The sequence below is a fragment of the Lasiodiplodia theobromae genome, assembly GCF_012971845.1.
Source record: "Lasiodiplodia theobromae strain AM2As chromosome Unknown scaffold_14, whole genome shotgun sequence".
In the NCBI taxonomy this organism is placed as follows: domain Eukaryota; kingdom Fungi; phylum Ascomycota; class Dothideomycetes; order Botryosphaeriales; family Botryosphaeriaceae; genus Lasiodiplodia; species Lasiodiplodia theobromae.
This window is the reverse complement of record NW_023336344.1, coordinates 331,637-348,330: the sequence shown is the minus strand read 5'-3', so window position 1 is coordinate 348,330 and position 16,694 is coordinate 331,637. Positions and strand designations below refer to the sequence as shown.

Sequence of the window (16,694 nt, the reverse complement as noted above, 5' to 3'; positions counted from 1 at the left end):
CGCATCATGTTGCCCAAGATAGGCCGCAGCTCAACCCCGAAGCGCATCTGCATCAGCCCGAGATGGGCCGCACTTCCGAATCGGGCAGTGACGCTGCTGCTCCAACCACCGGCGGCCACCCAATGCCGGACCGTCCCTCGGTCCCCGCTTTCCCGCCGTGCTTCCTCCCGTTCCGTTTGGACGTGTCTCGTCCAGTCGACGTCTTCGGACGTGATCCAGCGGGGCGGCCGGGCGCAGGGCCGGGCAGAGGAGGGGTTTTTTGTGTTGTTGCTGGTCCTGCATGGCGCCGGCTGCACCTGCGCTGCCGGTAGCTTGTTGGCGGCTCCAGCCCAACCACTAGCATGACGACACGGGGTTCGTTGCAACATGCACACTTTCGACCAACGCTCCACTCAACACAAAAAAATAAGCAGAACCGAGGGAAATTTTTGCCTTCTCGTTTCTATCTGGAACGGCGATCCGTCCCGTTCCAGCAAGCCCGTTTCAAGCCACCCAGCCCGCGCACTTGCGGCAACATGCATGGCCTTTAGATTGCTTGTGGTGTTTCCTGAGTCCACGCAAACACCGCCGTGCCACCGTGTTGTGTCTCTCTCGCCATCTCTCGCGCGAGAAAGAGAAAGAGCGCGCGCGAATTCGTGTCACTCCTCTCCGTGACTCGGAAGAATGACTGATCATCGTACCATCTCCTCGGTTTGCCTATCCACTTTCCAATGGGCTGCTCGTGAGTTTCCTCGCATCCAGGCTCGACCCGAGCTGCCGGGTCCCATCATCCTTCAGGAAAATCCCCACCACACGTCGATTGCAGCTCCTCCTCATCCACCACTCACTCCGACAGGGCGCCTGCCTACATGCCACGACAGACGAACATGGCACGCAATGCAGAAGCGGGCGGGCGGACGGCAGCTGCTTCATGTACATGCGACGCAGCATTCAGGTCCGCCAACCCCATGCGTACCATCTAACCGCACGCGCAACGCACACATCCGGCCTGCAGCATACATACCCGTCCGCCACTGTGGTTCCAGGCGGCTCTCTCTCTCGTGTTTTTTTGTAGACACGAAACAGTAGCTGCGCGATCGGGATTCGTTAGACGATCCCCAGATACCCCATGCGTGCGACAGCTGAGCGAAACGTGATATTGCCTCTTCCCCTCTAACTTTCCACTATCTCCCGCCCTCCGATTTCGCTGTTTCATATCGATATGGCGTCAATTCACGTTGATTGGTATCCATATCACCCGAGAGACGCAGGGAAGACAGGAACCAAAAAAACAAAAAAGTGATCGCTGGGAGGGGTTGGTATTTGCACACCCTGAGAGGAGGATGTGTAAGTGCATTGCAGGCTGCAGCTGTGAACAGCGCAGGCGCGGTAAGAATATGGTACCAGTCGTTGCCAGCCAAAGCCCCCCAGTCCCACTCCCCGGCACCAGCCCCGGTTCTCCAATCCAGCCTCATGTCCCCACCAGCCCCCGTCCAATTAGTCTACAAGTGGAGGAATCATCGTCTCTCCCTTCTCGGAGTGGGGGCAGGTAGGGGCAGGGGCAAGATGCAGGCTAGTCAGCCACCGGCTCGGGAACGGGACGGAGATGCGGGAGGATGAGGAGTAGGAGGAGAGTGGTGTGGTTTCCAAAAAAGCGAGCAGTCGTAGAAGGTAGTATCAGCGCGTAGCGCAAAGCAAAGCGAAACGAGAACGCGCGCGAGCAACGGAAGGCAAAAAATGACACAAAGCGCCTAAAACAAGGGTTCGTCGTCATCATCAACATCATGATCCGTCATGAGTAGTGTTGGTGTGGTCGTTAGTTGTCCCCTGTTCTCAACGTCAAGCCGCCCCAAAGAGAGAGAGAGAGTAAGAAATGAAACCCGCATTTGCGTGGTATGAAGAAGAAACGAAATACTCAGGGGAAAAACGCGAGCAAGACAAAACCTAATCCAGAGCTTTCGTCGCGCCCTCAAATCCAGGCGTCTCCCGTATCGAAAGTGTTCGTAAAGTGTTTGGGCGGAAACAGACGCGAATCCGGTTAAAACCCAATGCCCCTCTTTCTTCGCCGTCTCGTAGCCAAGTTCGTGTGTGTGTGTGTGTCCTCTCTTTCTTCGATCTCGTGATGCATCATTATAGTCCCGTGGGAAAAAGGGACTTCTTCTTGTTTCTTCTGGAAGTTGATTGTTCGAGTGGAGATGGGGTTCTTTAATCCCACCACATGGTCTTCTGCACGCGCCCATTCTCCTGCAAGATGCCGAGCACGGCCGCGCTGTCGACGTCGAGCCCGTACAGCCGCTGCAGCGGCTCGGCAATCATCATCCAGTCCAGATGCTGCACGTCGAACAGCTCGAGCACAATCTTCTCGAGCACCGTGCGCGGCTCGCTCTGCTGCGGCGGGTCGGGCGCGTACACGACGGCCGGGTAGCCGCTGTGATTGTGGTAGCGGCGCATGCGGCGCCGCTTGATGATGCCCGCGTCAGTACGCTGCGAGGGCGTCGACCAATTCATGGAGGGGTTGTTGGTCAGGTTAGATGAGGTCGTCGAGCCGCACGTCGACGGCGACGACGAGCAGCCGATCGGCACGAGGTTGTCGTCGTCCGGCGTGCGCGGCGGTTGGGGCGCTGCCGGCATGGCGGGCACCACTACGGCATCGCCGTTGGGCCCGCCGCCTGAGGGGGGAATGGTGAAGTCGTTGGAGATCCAGGCGGCCGTGGCGCCGGACTTGGAGTAGGTGGTCGACTGCGCCGACGACGGCCGGAGCAGCCGCGTCACGGCATCGAGGACTGGCGAGAGCGGTCTCAGGATCTGAGACCGAGATTTGGAGAGGACGAGCCCCCGGGAAGACATGGTGGAGAGAAGGGGGGCTTTGGGATATTTTAGGCGTGGGAAAAGTTAAAGGGAAATGCGATGGATTACATTGATTGTCAGAAAGAGGTTCACCGGTCAGTAGTACACGAAAGGGCACGCAGGTGGCCTGCTTGCAAGGCTGCCGACTCGTGGGGCTCCAGCACTTACTTATCGTAAACGCACGCTGCGTCTCAGGCCATAGTGTAGCGGAGGATGCAATGCACTGCGAGGCCAGCGGGTGCAGGCGTGCATTGTTGAAGGTGGCGGGAAGCCAATCACTCGGGATGGGGGATCGGGGAAGACCTGGCCGCGCAGAAATAGAAATCGCCCGGACTGGCTGCGTTGGTGGGTTTCTGGGGAGCGCTGCAGTGTATATTGACGCCGGACCGGGGGGTGACGTGGACCGTTTCTGCAACCGCTGGAGCCAAGCCTGCATCCTATTTGAACGTTTCAACAGCCCTGCACCTGCTCGGAATGCCAGAAGTGGACACAGATTGTCAGACGGCGCCCCGCACAAATTGTGACTTGCAAAAATGGTAGTATTTTTTGAGGGATGTCTGCAGGTATGTTGGATTGCATCTCCGGCCGTGATAGCCGGCTGACAGCCTCTCATTGTCCGTAACAAGGCAACCTCGCCATTGCCACCATGCGTAAAGCAATTGCAGACTCCCACCAGAACCCAATGCCCACGCCGATAATCCCACTCCCAAACAACAAAGCTTTAGCCCTTCTTCTTGGACACACCGACGGTGCGGCCACGGCGACCAGTGGTCTTGGTGTGCTGGCCGCGGACGCGGAGGCCCCAGTAGTGACGGAGACCACGGTGGGCGCGGATCTTCTTCAGGCGCTCGAGATCCTCACGGAGCTTGGAGTCGACACCGTTGGCCAGGATCTGGTAATCCTTGCCGTCGACAATGTCGCGTTGCCTGTTGAGGAACCAGGTGGGGATCTTGTACTGGGTGGGGTTCTGGATGATGGTGACGATGCGCTCGAGCTCTTCCGAAGTGAGCTCACCAGCACTGTTTGCGCGTATCAGCTTCCCGTCTTTTTTAACCATTGTATTCGAAGTGGCGCTTTACCGCTTGGTGAGGTCGACATCGGCCTTCTTGCAGACCAGGTTGGAGTAGCGGCGGCCAACACCCTTGATCTTGGTCAGGGCGTACATGACCTTCTGCTTTCCATCAACGTTGGTGTTGAGGAGACGCAGAATGTACTGGAAGTTGCTCTTCTCTCCCGAGACGAGCGCTGCGATCCATGTTAGCGGAAAGGCATCGCGGGTGTACGTGAGGGCGCATCGGGCACATACACATGGTGGGCAACTTGTCGTCGTCGGCTGTCGGTCGTCGTCGTGGTTGTCGCTGAGCGGAGGCGAGTAAGAGAGGCTTTTTGGAGAAGTGTGGGCGGCCGCTTAGTTTTTCCGAGGTTCGCCCAAGCGCTTTCCCGTTTCGGGCCAGCTCGCCGCCCAGTCCGCGACACTTTGCGCTTCTCTCGACCTCACACACGCGCACGAAAAATGACTGCAAGTTTGATTTTACAGATGCTTCGCTCTTACAGTCTGGATTTTCTTGCGTCCTACTCGCAAAGCAACTTCGAATCGGCTGCATTTAAGAGCTTGGCGCCAAGGACTGCAGTCAACTTGTTCAAGCAGTGCACACGAGTAGAAATAACGTGTTCCACATTGGACACAACGCACTGAATGGGTCGGCCACACGGAATATTTTGTTCTTCTGTGATTTGCTTGGGGCAATGCTCGCACTGATGTGCCATTCGACTTTCTCCTGCTGTTCCACGATGCGCTCTCACAGTCAGATATTCTAGCTAGCACAAGTGATGTACAGTTATGCTTGACAATTTCTTAACCAAACAATGCAAACGCCAGATAGCCTTTGACTTTGGGAGTGGAGCGATCTGCGGCTGCGAGGCCGTGCTTCCGAGCGTCGCGAGCGACAGCACAAAGTTCTAAATTCTACGTATTAGGTTTTTCATGAAGACAAATAACGTTCTTGTAGCAAGTGCGGCTGATTGATGAGAATACAGCTGCCATGTAGCCCTTGAAATTGCTAAGAGCACGCCCAGTAGCCGAATGAAAGTATATTTTGATGGATACGACGCGGAGAGTGTTCAGCGCGTCATCACGTGGGGGGCTTGGCGTTAGGGCTGTCATTGCCGGAGCTCGAGCGCAAGACACCTGTTCAGTTGAAAGCGAGCGCGACTACTTTCCCGGTCCCCTCCAATACGACGCCCAGAACATGCCACATCGCCGGGCCAACATCGCCTGAACTTCTCCGTGCAGCCACTCGAGTACTCTCGCCGTCCTCGCAAAATCGCTGTCCGTCTGAGCACCGTCGCTTTCGCCTCACCGTCCCTCCGGGACACCGCCGTTCATTATGTCCACCGACTACAACTATGACGAACAGGTCCGCGCAAACGACGCCGCCCGCCAGCCACCCGCACTTAGCATGCTGACCTCGTCTGCAGGGACAATTCTTCCCGTACTTCGTCACCACCATCACCGGTCTGGTTACTATTCCGGTAACCATTTCGCTGCTCACCCGCAGCAAGGACCTCGAGAATACCGCTCCGAGAATACAGTCTGATTTCACCCCCGAACATGGCGACCTCATCGATGGTCAGCGCAAGAAGCTGCGCCGGCAGGAGCGCAAGCTGGGCAAGTTTCTCTTCGCCCTGGGCGGTTGGCTTGTCATGGCATGGATGGTCTACCTTATGGTCGTGACCGCGAGGACCGTCCCCAAGATCTGGGATCCGTATGACGTTCTGGGTGTCACTAGGGTAAGCACGCGCAAGGCACGCCGCAGAGAATTCCACTAACATTTCACAGTCCGCGAGCGAGAAGCAGATCAAGTCTCACTACCGCAAACTTTCCCTGACCCACCACCCCGACAAGGTGCAACCCGATCCTGCCAAGAACCTGACCATTGAATCCATCAACGACCAGTGGGTTGAGTACACGAAGGCTTTCAAGGCTCTCACCGACGAAGAGGTCCGCAACAACTACCTGCAATATGGCCACCCCGACGGCAAGCAAAGCTTCAGCATTGGCATTGCTCTCCCCAAGTGGATCGTCACCGAGGGCCACGGCAGATATGTTCTGCTTGGCTACGGAATTGTCCTGGGCGTCGTTCTCCCTTACCTGGTCGGCAAATGGTGGTATGGCACTCAACGCGTCACCAAGGAGAAGGTCCTGGTGTCTAGCGCGGGCAACATCTTCAAAGAGTACAAGCCGGATCTGAGCGAAGGTGGCGTTCTTTCCGCTCTCAGCACCGGAACTGAATTCGAGGAGGCACTCAGGGGACACAAGGCTGAGGCCGGTCTGTCCAAGGTTGAATCCAAGCTCTTCCAGGAGGGTGAGCTATCACCTCTCGCTGGAGGACTCAGCGTCAAAGACCGTCAGACTCTGGAGGAACTCGATGAAGGCGCGCGCAGGAAAGCACTTGCCTTGTTGTGGGCTTACCTTGGACGTGTCGAGCTCGAGGACCAGACTCTCAATGCCGAGAAATTCGAGGTTGCGCCTATCGCCCACAAGCTCAACGACGCTTTCTTCGCTGTTGCTCTCGCCTACGGCAACAGCCCGCCTCTCCTGTCGTCTTACCACACCTCGCAAAATATCCTCCAAGCCATTCCTCCCAAGTCTTCGCCGCTTCTCCAGCTCCCCGGTTTCACTCCCGCCGTTGTTCGCGCAGTTGAGGGTCAAAACGCAAGGACACACTTGAGCGTTCAGGAATACATGGGCTTGCCCGTAGACGAGAGGCGCAAGCGTGCAGTCGGTGCTGGTCTTCTGTCTGAAAGTGAATTCGCCACCGCCGAAAAGGTTGCCAGCCAGCTTCCGCATCTGCACGTGGAGAAGGCCTTCTTCAAGGTTATGGGCGAAAAGGTCATCATCCCCAGCAGTCTGGTTCAGTTCGTCGTCAAGGCCCGTATCATTCCTCCCGGTTCCACCAATGTTCCTCCGGTCTCCGAGAAGGACCTGGAAGACGTCGATCCCAAGGAAGGCGACTTGGACGCTCTCCACGGCCGCAAGAAGGGCGCTGAGGCTGAAGAGGCCAAGAAGGCTGAACTGGCTGGCCAACCCCCGCTCGCATACGCTCCGTACTTCGCTAGGGACCACTCGCCGAGATGGCACGTTTTCCTGGCCGACGGCAGGCAGAACAAGATCGCCGTTCCCCCGTTCACCTTCACCAAGTTCGATAAGCCGCTGTTCGACGAGCAAGGCAACCCCACCTACAACGTCCAGACTCTGAAGATGCAGTTCGGTGCTCCACCTCAACCCGGCCAGTACAAGTTCACCATGCACCTTGTGTGCGACAGCTACGTTGGTATGGACACTAAGATGGATGTCACTCTGGTCGTCGACCACCCTTCGAAGGCCGTCGAGATTGAGGAGGAAGAGGAGATTAGTGAGCCGGATGAGGGTAAGCGCAATCACTCTATGACAATTGATAAACAAGAAGCTGACAAGCAAACAGATACCATTGCAGGACAGATGGCGGCCATGAAGGGTGGCGAGACGAAGAAGCCCAGGCGCCAGGTGGAAGTGTCCAGCGGCAGTGACACGGAAGGAGAGGAGGAGTCGGATACCAGCGAGACGGACACCGACACGGACGAGGAGTAAGCGGATTACAGAAGGGTCGCGGCCTCTTGATGTATGATTGGTATGCATTGGTTGGGCGTTTTTCGAGGCAAAGAAAGGCTGCTGCTGCTTTTTGTTATTCTCCGCTGCCCTGCCGCCGGGGGTTCTTCTTCCCTGTGTGGAACTGATCACACACCCCCTTTTCTTCTCCTCTTTCGACGCGCTTTGTGGGAGGTTCGGACCTTAATCTTGATATCAAAAACTCGTTTGTACAGACTTGGCAGAGAAGATAGCAACGGCATGTTCCTTATTTCAGATGCTTCGGCTAACACATGTTTGGCTTTGTCCGCAGCCGGACCCGAGTGATACGCATTTGTGATGTGTCGCGTGTACTCGGGTGCACGCGAGGTCGGTTCGTTTGATATTGCAAAAGAACTGAGAGTTGAAGCTTCTCGTCCAGATGCTTTTTTTTTTTCACATGCATATCATGCAGTCATGTCCGGATGGGATGCTTTTCAACTGCCCCCCTTCTTGTCGCAATCCTAATCTCTCAGCTTGCCATGGATGTGGTGGTGGGGGGGTGGAAGGGTCCAGAACCACGCCCGGCGGTTTATGACGGCGCCCAAGATACAGAAGGGCTATCGTAGCCGAAAGGTCAGCCGATTTCTGGGTGGAGGCGAGTACGTTTTGTGGCTGGGGGGCTGGTGGCTGTGGCTATCGAAAGAAGAATCGGCAATCCCGAGAGGAACGCCACATCTCGATGGCAAGTTACGTAGTAGTGTGGCTTCTGGGCCTTTCGGGCCGCTTTTCGACGAGTCATCGAAGACGCATGTGGTTATGCTGGGTTTCGCTTTCGTTTCTGGTTTGAAGGAAGCAGGCAGGATGGGATATCGCTTTCGGTTCGTTCGGGGGGGTGTTGTTGGTTGGTGTCTTGTCTCCTTTAGCTGTAATGATTGCCCGATTGGGGATGTGTATCCGGGAGCTGAGCTACTGTCAGCAGTATTAAACCATGGTTTCGGTTTGCATAAGTGCGCACGGGGTAAGCTCGGGCGAGGAGGAGGAGGAGGATTTGTTGGTGTGGCGCTTCTTTTCTTTTCCTATTCCCTTTTACCACACCTTCGAAGCTGCGGCTTCAGTATACGGCAGTCATCACCTCCTTCGTTCTCGCATTCGCAGTTTTATTTTTTCTTAGTGTCTCGCGAGATGGCTCCTGGGTACGCGAAGGGTTAGGGGTGCGTCGGTGGTAGGCTAAGTTAGAGTCGGCGGACGCTAGTGGGAGCGATTTGTGGGATTTGCGGTCTGGAATCCATCGCAGCGCCACAGCAACTGGCGTAGAAGGCGGGATTACTGCAACGGGTATACCAATCGGAAACAACCCATGGCTGACGTCGCCTGCTGCATGCGATTGGTGGCGCAGTCCCGCTTTGTTGGATTCCATCACACTCACTTTTCTTTTTCCTTCCGATCCTCTACTCTTTTCAGAGAAGGGGATTCCAGCAGGATTCTGAGACTATGGATGAGAGCACGTGGTTGCTTCCTTCGACCACGCTGCCGGGTCCTCTCTTTTTTGTTTTAAAGTTCCGCCCCAGCGTCATGTACACTGTTCTGCTGGTTTGCTCTAATGTGACGCATCGGCGGCGGCTGATTCGTCGGCTTTCCTGGTTTTGGACAGTTCGGCGCTTTGGAATAGGCCAGCCAGCTTAGGATTTCGATGGGCGTTTGCGGCCGTTGCGGAGGCCGCTCCCATTCGGGTCGACTTTCGAACGTAGCAAAGGATCCTTCCAGCGGCACAGCGTGCTGGTGGCTGGCTCAGATTGTCTGTGGGGTCTTGTAGCAGAATCCGCCGCGTATACGTCCTGCTGGATGCAGTACGCATCCTACGGTGCACGGTCTTCGTCCCGGCCATTCTTCTGCATACCGTCCCTCGTCCAACCCATGCTCGACCCGGGCAACGTCGAACGTAGCAAGAAATCCTTCCAGTCAGCCAAGTGTTTTGGTGGTTGGTTCCCGTAGAGAGGACGCGAACGCTTGCTGACATGCCATGTGCTTACACAGCTTATCCCACTTCCATCGACGCACATGCTTCCAATTGGCGTCGTCTCGCTTCTGGGCCCTTTGGCACGGAGCAGATGGCGTGGGCTACTCACTGCATGTTGCCTCAACTTCGGACGAAGCAAGGGATCCTTCCATGTGCCGCTCCGTAATGGCTGTGCGTGTGGCCCGCTGAGTACAGGCCGCTACCTCCACTTCTCCTGTACACTCCTGGGACCGTCCGAGTTTCTCGCCAGCAGTCAATGGCCCATGCAGTGCAAGTTTGAACGTAGCAAATATTCCTACCCTGTAGTCTTTGGCTATGGCTTTACGGGGGGGTGTTCGGGGGAGCACCGTGCGTGCCATGTATGCTCCGGGTTGCTTTGGTTACCAACATATCATTGCTGCTAGTCGCTCCACCGGCCATGCTCGGTACGCCCTACTGGAAGGACCTTCGAACATAGCAAAAAATCCTTGTGAGAATTCGGAGGTGGTCGTGTGCTGGTGAAAGCAAGCCAGCCCCTTGAAGACCCCCCGCAAGGATAGATCTGTATCGGACCATTCTTGCATGGCCCATTCCCCACATCTTCGGCGGTATTCCCAGGGACAGCATTGCACATCAGTGAAACAAAGCACCCTCTCGGCAGCAGAATCGGCACGAATGACGGGCATACTACAAGCTCTCGGACCTCGGTGGGCGCCGATAGCCGGCGCTTCCGCGGGGATCGATCTTGTTGTTTTGCTGTTTCGGTCCGTTCCACCAACCCTTACCTCCACTCCGCTGGAAATAAAAAATAAAAAAGCTTCTTTTGCTTCCCTCCCCTTAACCACGATCCGGGTTAACCCCTCCTTTTCTCCAATCATAATCTATTTCGAATCCAACTTCGAACGTAGGTCGGAATCCTTACCGGACGCTTTCGCGCGTGCTTTCTCCTCAGGATGCTTCCCCTCCCTTCCCCCCGTTGCCGCCTTACCCCCGACCACCTAGGTCCTTTTCCCTCTCACGCGCCCCTGGATATTCAGAAAGTGGAGCCATCTCGAGCATTTCCCAGCGCTGGTGTCCCGATTTCTGTTCAACTTTGAACGTAGCAAGGAATCCTTTCCGAACGTTGCGGTAGCGCTATATCATTTGCTGGGGAGTGCTCCACTCCCAATGTCCACGGTGTTCACACAATGGTCAGAGGCCTGGTCCTACTGTTTACCATGTGCCACAGCGGTCAGAAGAAAAGAGCAAGTTTGAACGTAGCAAAAAATCCTTTCCGGTATTGTGGACTGAGATCGCCGATGGGGAGAGAGTGAGCCCGGTAGCATGGGCTCTTTAATCGCATTGACCCTCGATGTTGTGCATGGTGCAGACGCAGATCTGGGACTGCCAGTATCGAGTCCACATTTTATTCTCTCATAGGTTGTGGCTTCATGTCATTAGACAGCAGCAGCTTCTACGCATCTCCTGCTGCCGTTGAAGGTGTTGTTGGTGGGGACTGCATGTTTGAGAAGGATCATGGGAGGATCGTTCGAGACGACCACGTGTGTGTGCCAGCTCACACTGCCGTTGGCCGCCCTACAAAAATCCATACGGAGGATCAAACACGCCCATGCTAGACAAGGGTCGCAACCACGAAGTCATGGGCAGATCAAACTTCCGACGCAGCAAATAATCCTTTCCACGATGCGAGGATCGCGTTGATCACCCATCCACCCTGGATGATTACTCACCGAAGGCAGATATCCACCAGACCCTGCCGCATGGGGCAGGTCGTCCGGGGGAGCTTACTCAGACAGGGTCAACACCGGTGTGAGGGTCCTTTGGGAGATCAACGCACCCAGGAGGCCCGAGCCGAGGCATGGGGATGTCACGCAGCGGTGGGAGAAATAATAAATAATAGGAGATCCTACGTGGTTTCCCACGTCAGACGTCGGAGCAGCAGGAAGAAAGATCAAACGTAGCAAAAATTCCTTCCTTGTGATGGGCACGTTTGTATGGTTGGTGGTTTGGGTTTTCGCCGACGCTATTGAACGAGCCAGTCAGTGCTCTCCCAGCGAAGCGGCAGTTCTGCTGATTCGCAATGTGCCGACGAACAACTTCAGACGCAGCAGCATGGCCGGCCCTGGTTTTTCTTGCGCAGTCTTGCACCAACAGATGCCACCGTCGACCGGAGGAAAGCCTGTTCCTGAAGGAGGAGGGGTGGAAGAAGCCGCACCGCCCTATAGGATGGTGGCGCAACCGTCGTGGCTCCGTTCCAGAACCAGACAAAGGCGGACTGCGCCAGTGTGGGGAGCCCCAACGACGACGGGCCCTCCCCCAGGTTAACGTTTTCCCTTAGCCGGCATGCCTTGACGAGAGGTCGAACGCAGCAGAGGAGCTTCCCTTGCGATGGCGGCTCTGCGGCTTGACGGCTGCTGCCGGTGGCTGAGATGGTGGTTGTCCGGCTGACGGAATGATCCGGGCCAGTGTGTGTGTGTTCTGGTTGGCAACCGTCGCTCGGTCCCAGAGCAGTGTGTTATACCTAGGGTTTTTCCGGAGAAGTCGGGGCGATGATGGAGCGAAACCGACGTCGATTCGGAGGCCACATGGCCCTTCTGCTGGCAATCGAAGGCTTCCATGGCTTCCACATGGCTCGCCAGGCGCCATCTTCCGCTGGCGGAACCACCTCCGGAATCCTGAATGGATTTTGGCCGGGATCCTCGTGGGTGGCTGATTGCACGCCTCACTCCTCCTGACGACGACACCGCCTTGTCCTTCGAATGGGAGCTTTTTCGCAGCAGGCTCCGCCAAAGGATGCCGCACCTACCGTGGACCGCGCGGGCGAATAGTTCAGTTGGGCCGCATCCCCGACTGCCGCGACAGGAAGAATACAGTGCAAAGTGTGGTTGAATGTGTTTGGGCGACCGAGAGGATCCTTCCGTTTGCCGGGCTCCACAAAGGCGCCGAGCCTCTCTCCAGGCCTCAGAGCTCAGACCATGCCCGAGTGAGCCACGTCGTTCCTGAGCCACGTCGTCTGCATGCATACAGCTGGCTGTCTTGTGGAGCAGGAACCCTTCAAGTTTGGACGTCTGAATGGTTCCTTCCGAAAGCCATTTGCTTCACCGCTGGGCCCAAGTCTGCAAGCGTTATACACGACTCTGTTCAAGCCTCAGCCTCGAACGTCGCATCAAATCCTTGCGAGCTTAATAGATTAAGCCTCAATCCGATTACCCGATTTGGCAGTTGTACAGGCGAAATAACATTCCATAGGGCAAGCTCTACGATCTGCAGGGCCGTGCTGCCATCGGCCGACCTTTTAGCCTTTCCCCAGGCCCAAGGAAATAAGATATGGAAAAAAGCAAAACCACCATAACGTCGAACGTCTGGAGGAATCCTTCGGGAGGGACGCAGTCATGGTCACTGGCAAGATTTGCCGTTGACACCGGTAGCCACCCGGTGCACCGACCCTCCGCCATTTCGTTACGCCCGTACCTATATTGTTTGCCTTATTCTAGATCTTTCGAGATGCGCTTCTATCCATTAATTTGCCTCGGCCTTTCTTTTATGTACCAAGGTACGGCCCCCTGCTCCAGGGACGATGCGAAAACCATCAATGGTGTCGGAGGAACCGCTCCCTCGGGTACGGCGGTTTCTCCGCAACCCATTACCGCATGGGGAAATGCTAAAAGGGAGCCTCTCCAAACTCCGAGCGCTCGCCCACACCCACCCCTGGACAGAGACACAAGTTTCCCCCCCAAACAGCCCCAGAAAAAAAAAAAAATAAACGAGAGGAATCCGGGGTGAGGCTCAACTTCAAACGTCTGAAAACCCCTGCTACTGCCCGTTTGGGCATTTGCGGCCGTGACATGGGGGGAGAAGAGGGCCCGCGAGCCCTGCGGTCCACGTAGTCCACAGCATGCGGCCCGGTGACATGCTCCCCCCCAAGACTAGTGTGCATGCAGAGGTAACCTTTTCCTCCTTGCTTTTCTGCTCCGCCCTCTACGATTCGTGAATCCCCTTCCAACTTCCAACGTCTGAGGGATTCCTTCGGCGGTTCTCCAAAAGAAATGGCAGCGATGTGCGATGCCTCGCCTGCATAATCGAGACCGTGTAATGAGGTGGTGGTGGTTTGAATCGTGTACAGCGCCGGTGGCTGAGGGCGATTACTTGCATAACCGGCCATGGCCTGACTCGGCGTGGGAAGTGCTGTTGAATCTCAACTGTACGCTCTGTGAATTCAAAGACTTGACAATTCATTGTATCCCAGTTGTAGCTCGAGGTATCGATATGGTATCTCTCCAGACAACATCCAACATCTGAAAAATTCCTTCCGCGCACTACGCGACGAACTGACCCACCTGCGGAATCAGTGCAACGTCTGGACCATGCCAGAGCAGCTCTGGTGTCTCGCGTAGGCGTCAAGATTGAACGTCGCGAGAAATCCTGCGGAGGAATACATGTGAAGTAGACCCGTCACGATTACTTCATTGGGAAGTCATCCGAGCAGATTTTGAGCCGCACCGCTCCAACGGCGCCTTAAAATCGGCCGGGGATGGGGCTCTGATTCGCTCGTAGCAACAGCTTCGAACGTCTCAAAAAATCCTCTGCGTGGGCTTGCCCGGTTCGTCATGGTGTCTTCAGACCAGCTACCGGAAATGCTGTGCAGGGTGCCTCCGATCCACCGGACATTACCCACGCGCCGCATCTCTGATGATCTCCTGCACAGCCATTACTCGTGCGGGATGCCCTGCAGCTGCAAGGGTCATCGCTGAGCACATCTGCTTCAACTCTGCCAAGCCACCTACTTTTTAATCTTCCATTTTAACTTCTGCGCTATAGATTGCTCCCACCCGTCTAAAATGATCCTTCCGATGATCATGAACAAAGCTGGAGCCCATGCCATTTCCTTTAGCATCGTCACTCTACTGCACACCGAAGACAACTGCCGCCGCCACGCTACCATTATTGGGTGTCTGTCTGTTTGCTAGCTGATCAGAACCCGAGATACGAGACACGAGGCCGGTGCCCCAGATTTGAGCAGCTAAGAGATCCTTCCGGGGAAGCCGCCGAGCACGTGTAGCGGCGGACATACAAGCCACCTTTAAAATCCGGAGTGATCATCATCATCTTTCATTTATAGACATTTATTACCTCTCCACCCCCGAGAACCTTGGGGGAAAAAAAGATCGTTGTGGATGCTCGCCACAGACATAACAATATCCGGTCCAAACACACCGTAAAAGCTGTATGTATGGTCAGAGAATTCTGATTCCAACTGAGGCATTACGAAAAAATGCCTCAAAAGCATGATGTTCCACCTCAAAGGCTGAGCCACAACGGCGGGACGTACTTATGCACGCCTCAGATCAGCAGTGCAGTAGTGGTAGATGATCTGCAGAGTGAGCCGCGGATAAGACTCGGTCATAATTGACTGAACATCAGCTACGCCACAGCTGTCCGTCTCTCAGCTCGCTGGAGCATCGCCCCGGAGATCCCGAAAGCCCATCCTACACTGAAGTGGAAGCGATTCCGTTAGGCTGGCCAGCAGAGCGAAGGAATGACGTGCGGAACCAAGGGTTCGTAGCCTACCACAAAATACGCCCACCCCGCGCTCTCAACGACCGAGACATTTGACTCCGCACCACGACTATCGAAAGTCCTCCACAAAAAGAATGGACCAGACCTGCCGTTACTCGGTCATAATCGAGCAACATCGAACGTCGGAATCCGTTCTCGGCGGTTCTCACCCCGTGAGAAAGACCGTCGGCCCCTCAGGCTCTTTCGTATGTTCGTCGACGGCGCTACCAACCACGTGGTCCGGAGAAGACGTGAACCAGAGATGCGGTTTGCCGATTGAAAAGCCCTACGTCTAGACGCACCTTCTCCCACACGTCCGCGATATCCTACTCGTGAGCAAAACTGCCGGGATTCGAATAGTCTCCATCCTGCTCTTCCTTCAAAGCCTTCAGGAATGCCTGCGGTTCAGTCCCCAGGATCACCTTTCCGAATCGAGTAACCCGCTGGTCCAACCTCCAGCGATGACCCCTTCGGGCTCAGCCGTCCTGACCATTCCTTCCCCTAATTCCCAAGAGAAAATTTCGGGGGTTCAAAACACCCCCTAATTGCAGCGCTCCCATGGAAATACCGATTCCTGTTTCTCTCGGGCCATTCCGAAGAATACCGGACCCATGTACTCAGTCTAGAGCCCCGAACAGAACCTCCGTGCACCGACCACCATCGTGGAAACGCTCGTTGTTTTCCCTGCACCCTCTCTTCGGCCTACTCCGTCCGCAACTACCATCTCTCTGCTTTTCCCTCGAACGTCTGATGGCTATCTCCGCCCCGCTACCACCACCATCTTCCCTGTGATGTGTGTGAAAGGCGAAACGTGCGTTGTTGGGCATGGGTTGTGCGCAAAAGAAATAAAACAATTCATCAGAACACAGACAGCAAATCCGACGCGGCCGAACCCCTGCACGCTCAATTTACTCGGGCGCTTCCGGGTTTTCGCGGCGATCCTCGAATGTCTAATTCGACACACCCTTTGACAAAAAAGCTCACCTATAGGCGCGTTCCGCCCAACATCGAACGTCTGAAGGCCGCTTCCGCCGTCGGAGTGGCGGAGATCGCCATCGGGTGCATCCGCCAACCGTTTTCCCTGCGGGCACTTCCGCGGGATCGCGATGCAGCCTTATTATTATTTGCTTTCGTGTACATACCCCGTGCCCCATCTTCGAACGTCTGGCGGCTATGTCCGCCGCTGACTCTTCGTCGTTGGCCAACATTACAGTCAGACGGAGCGTGCCGAACGTCGAACGTCTCGTTGGGATCTCCCGAACGACGTTCGAACGTCTGGATGGGGCAGATCTTGCTCTCTTCCGTATTGCACAGCACACATCATCTTTCCACCACCCCGTCAATCCTTTCCCCCAGACGTCCCGACTCCCAACGTGGCTCCCAGGATCATCCCACATATCGGAAAAGTACCTTTTAGTTATTTTTATGTTTCGTCACCATACAGCTACACTCCCCCTGCATAACATCTCTCAAATTCCATTGACCATCGAGATGAAGGCATCCTTCCCTGCCAAAGGTCTGAGCAAAAAAGTAAACCAAAAGACGGCACTCACACCACGTCACCCATGCTCCCCACCGAGCCGTTCATGCTGAGCAGAACATCAAACGTCTGAAGGCGAATGCCGTCTCGACAGCAAGGAAAAACCCGCGAAGACGGTTTCATTAAGAAAACGGACATCCTATAACAACGATCAAAAATTCGGCGAA

At 55.5% G+C, this 16,694-nt stretch overlaps 3 protein-coding genes across 3 annotated transcripts; 1 reads left to right on the top strand and 2 right to left on the bottom strand.

The window, feature by feature from the left end:
• Positions 1 to 2,184: 2,184 nt before the first annotated feature.
• On the bottom strand, positions 2,185 to 2,826 carry LTHEOB_5164 (uncharacterized protein; the record flags this gene model as incomplete). Its single annotated transcript, XM_035514279.1, has 1 exon — positions 2,185 to 2,826. One exon carries the CDS (start codon positions 2,824 to 2,826, stop codon positions 2,185 to 2,187), a length of 642 nt encoding a protein of 213 aa, XP_035374032.1.
• A 721-nt stretch (positions 2,827 to 3,547) lies between these two features.
• On the bottom strand, positions 3,548 to 4,136 carry LTHEOB_5163 (40s ribosomal protein s18; the record flags this gene model as incomplete). The annotated part of the gene is made up of 3 exons (XM_035514278.1): positions 3,548 to 3,845; positions 3,906 to 4,071; positions 4,133 to 4,136. 3 exons carry the CDS (start codon positions 4,134 to 4,136, stop codon positions 3,548 to 3,550), a joined length of 468 nt encoding a protein of 155 aa, XP_035374031.1.
• Positions 4,137 to 5,213: 1,077 nt separating this feature from the next.
• Positions 5,214 to 7,456, top strand: LTHEOB_5162 (Protein translocation complex component; the record flags this gene model as incomplete). Its single annotated transcript, XM_035514277.1, has 4 exons — positions 5,214 to 5,243; positions 5,305 to 5,616; positions 5,666 to 7,256; positions 7,311 to 7,456. The coding sequence occupies 4 exons, from the start codon at positions 5,214 to 5,216 to the stop codon at positions 7,454 to 7,456; spliced, it is 2,079 nt and encodes a 692-aa protein (XP_035374030.1).
• Positions 7,457 to 16,694: the final 9,238 nt, after the last annotated feature.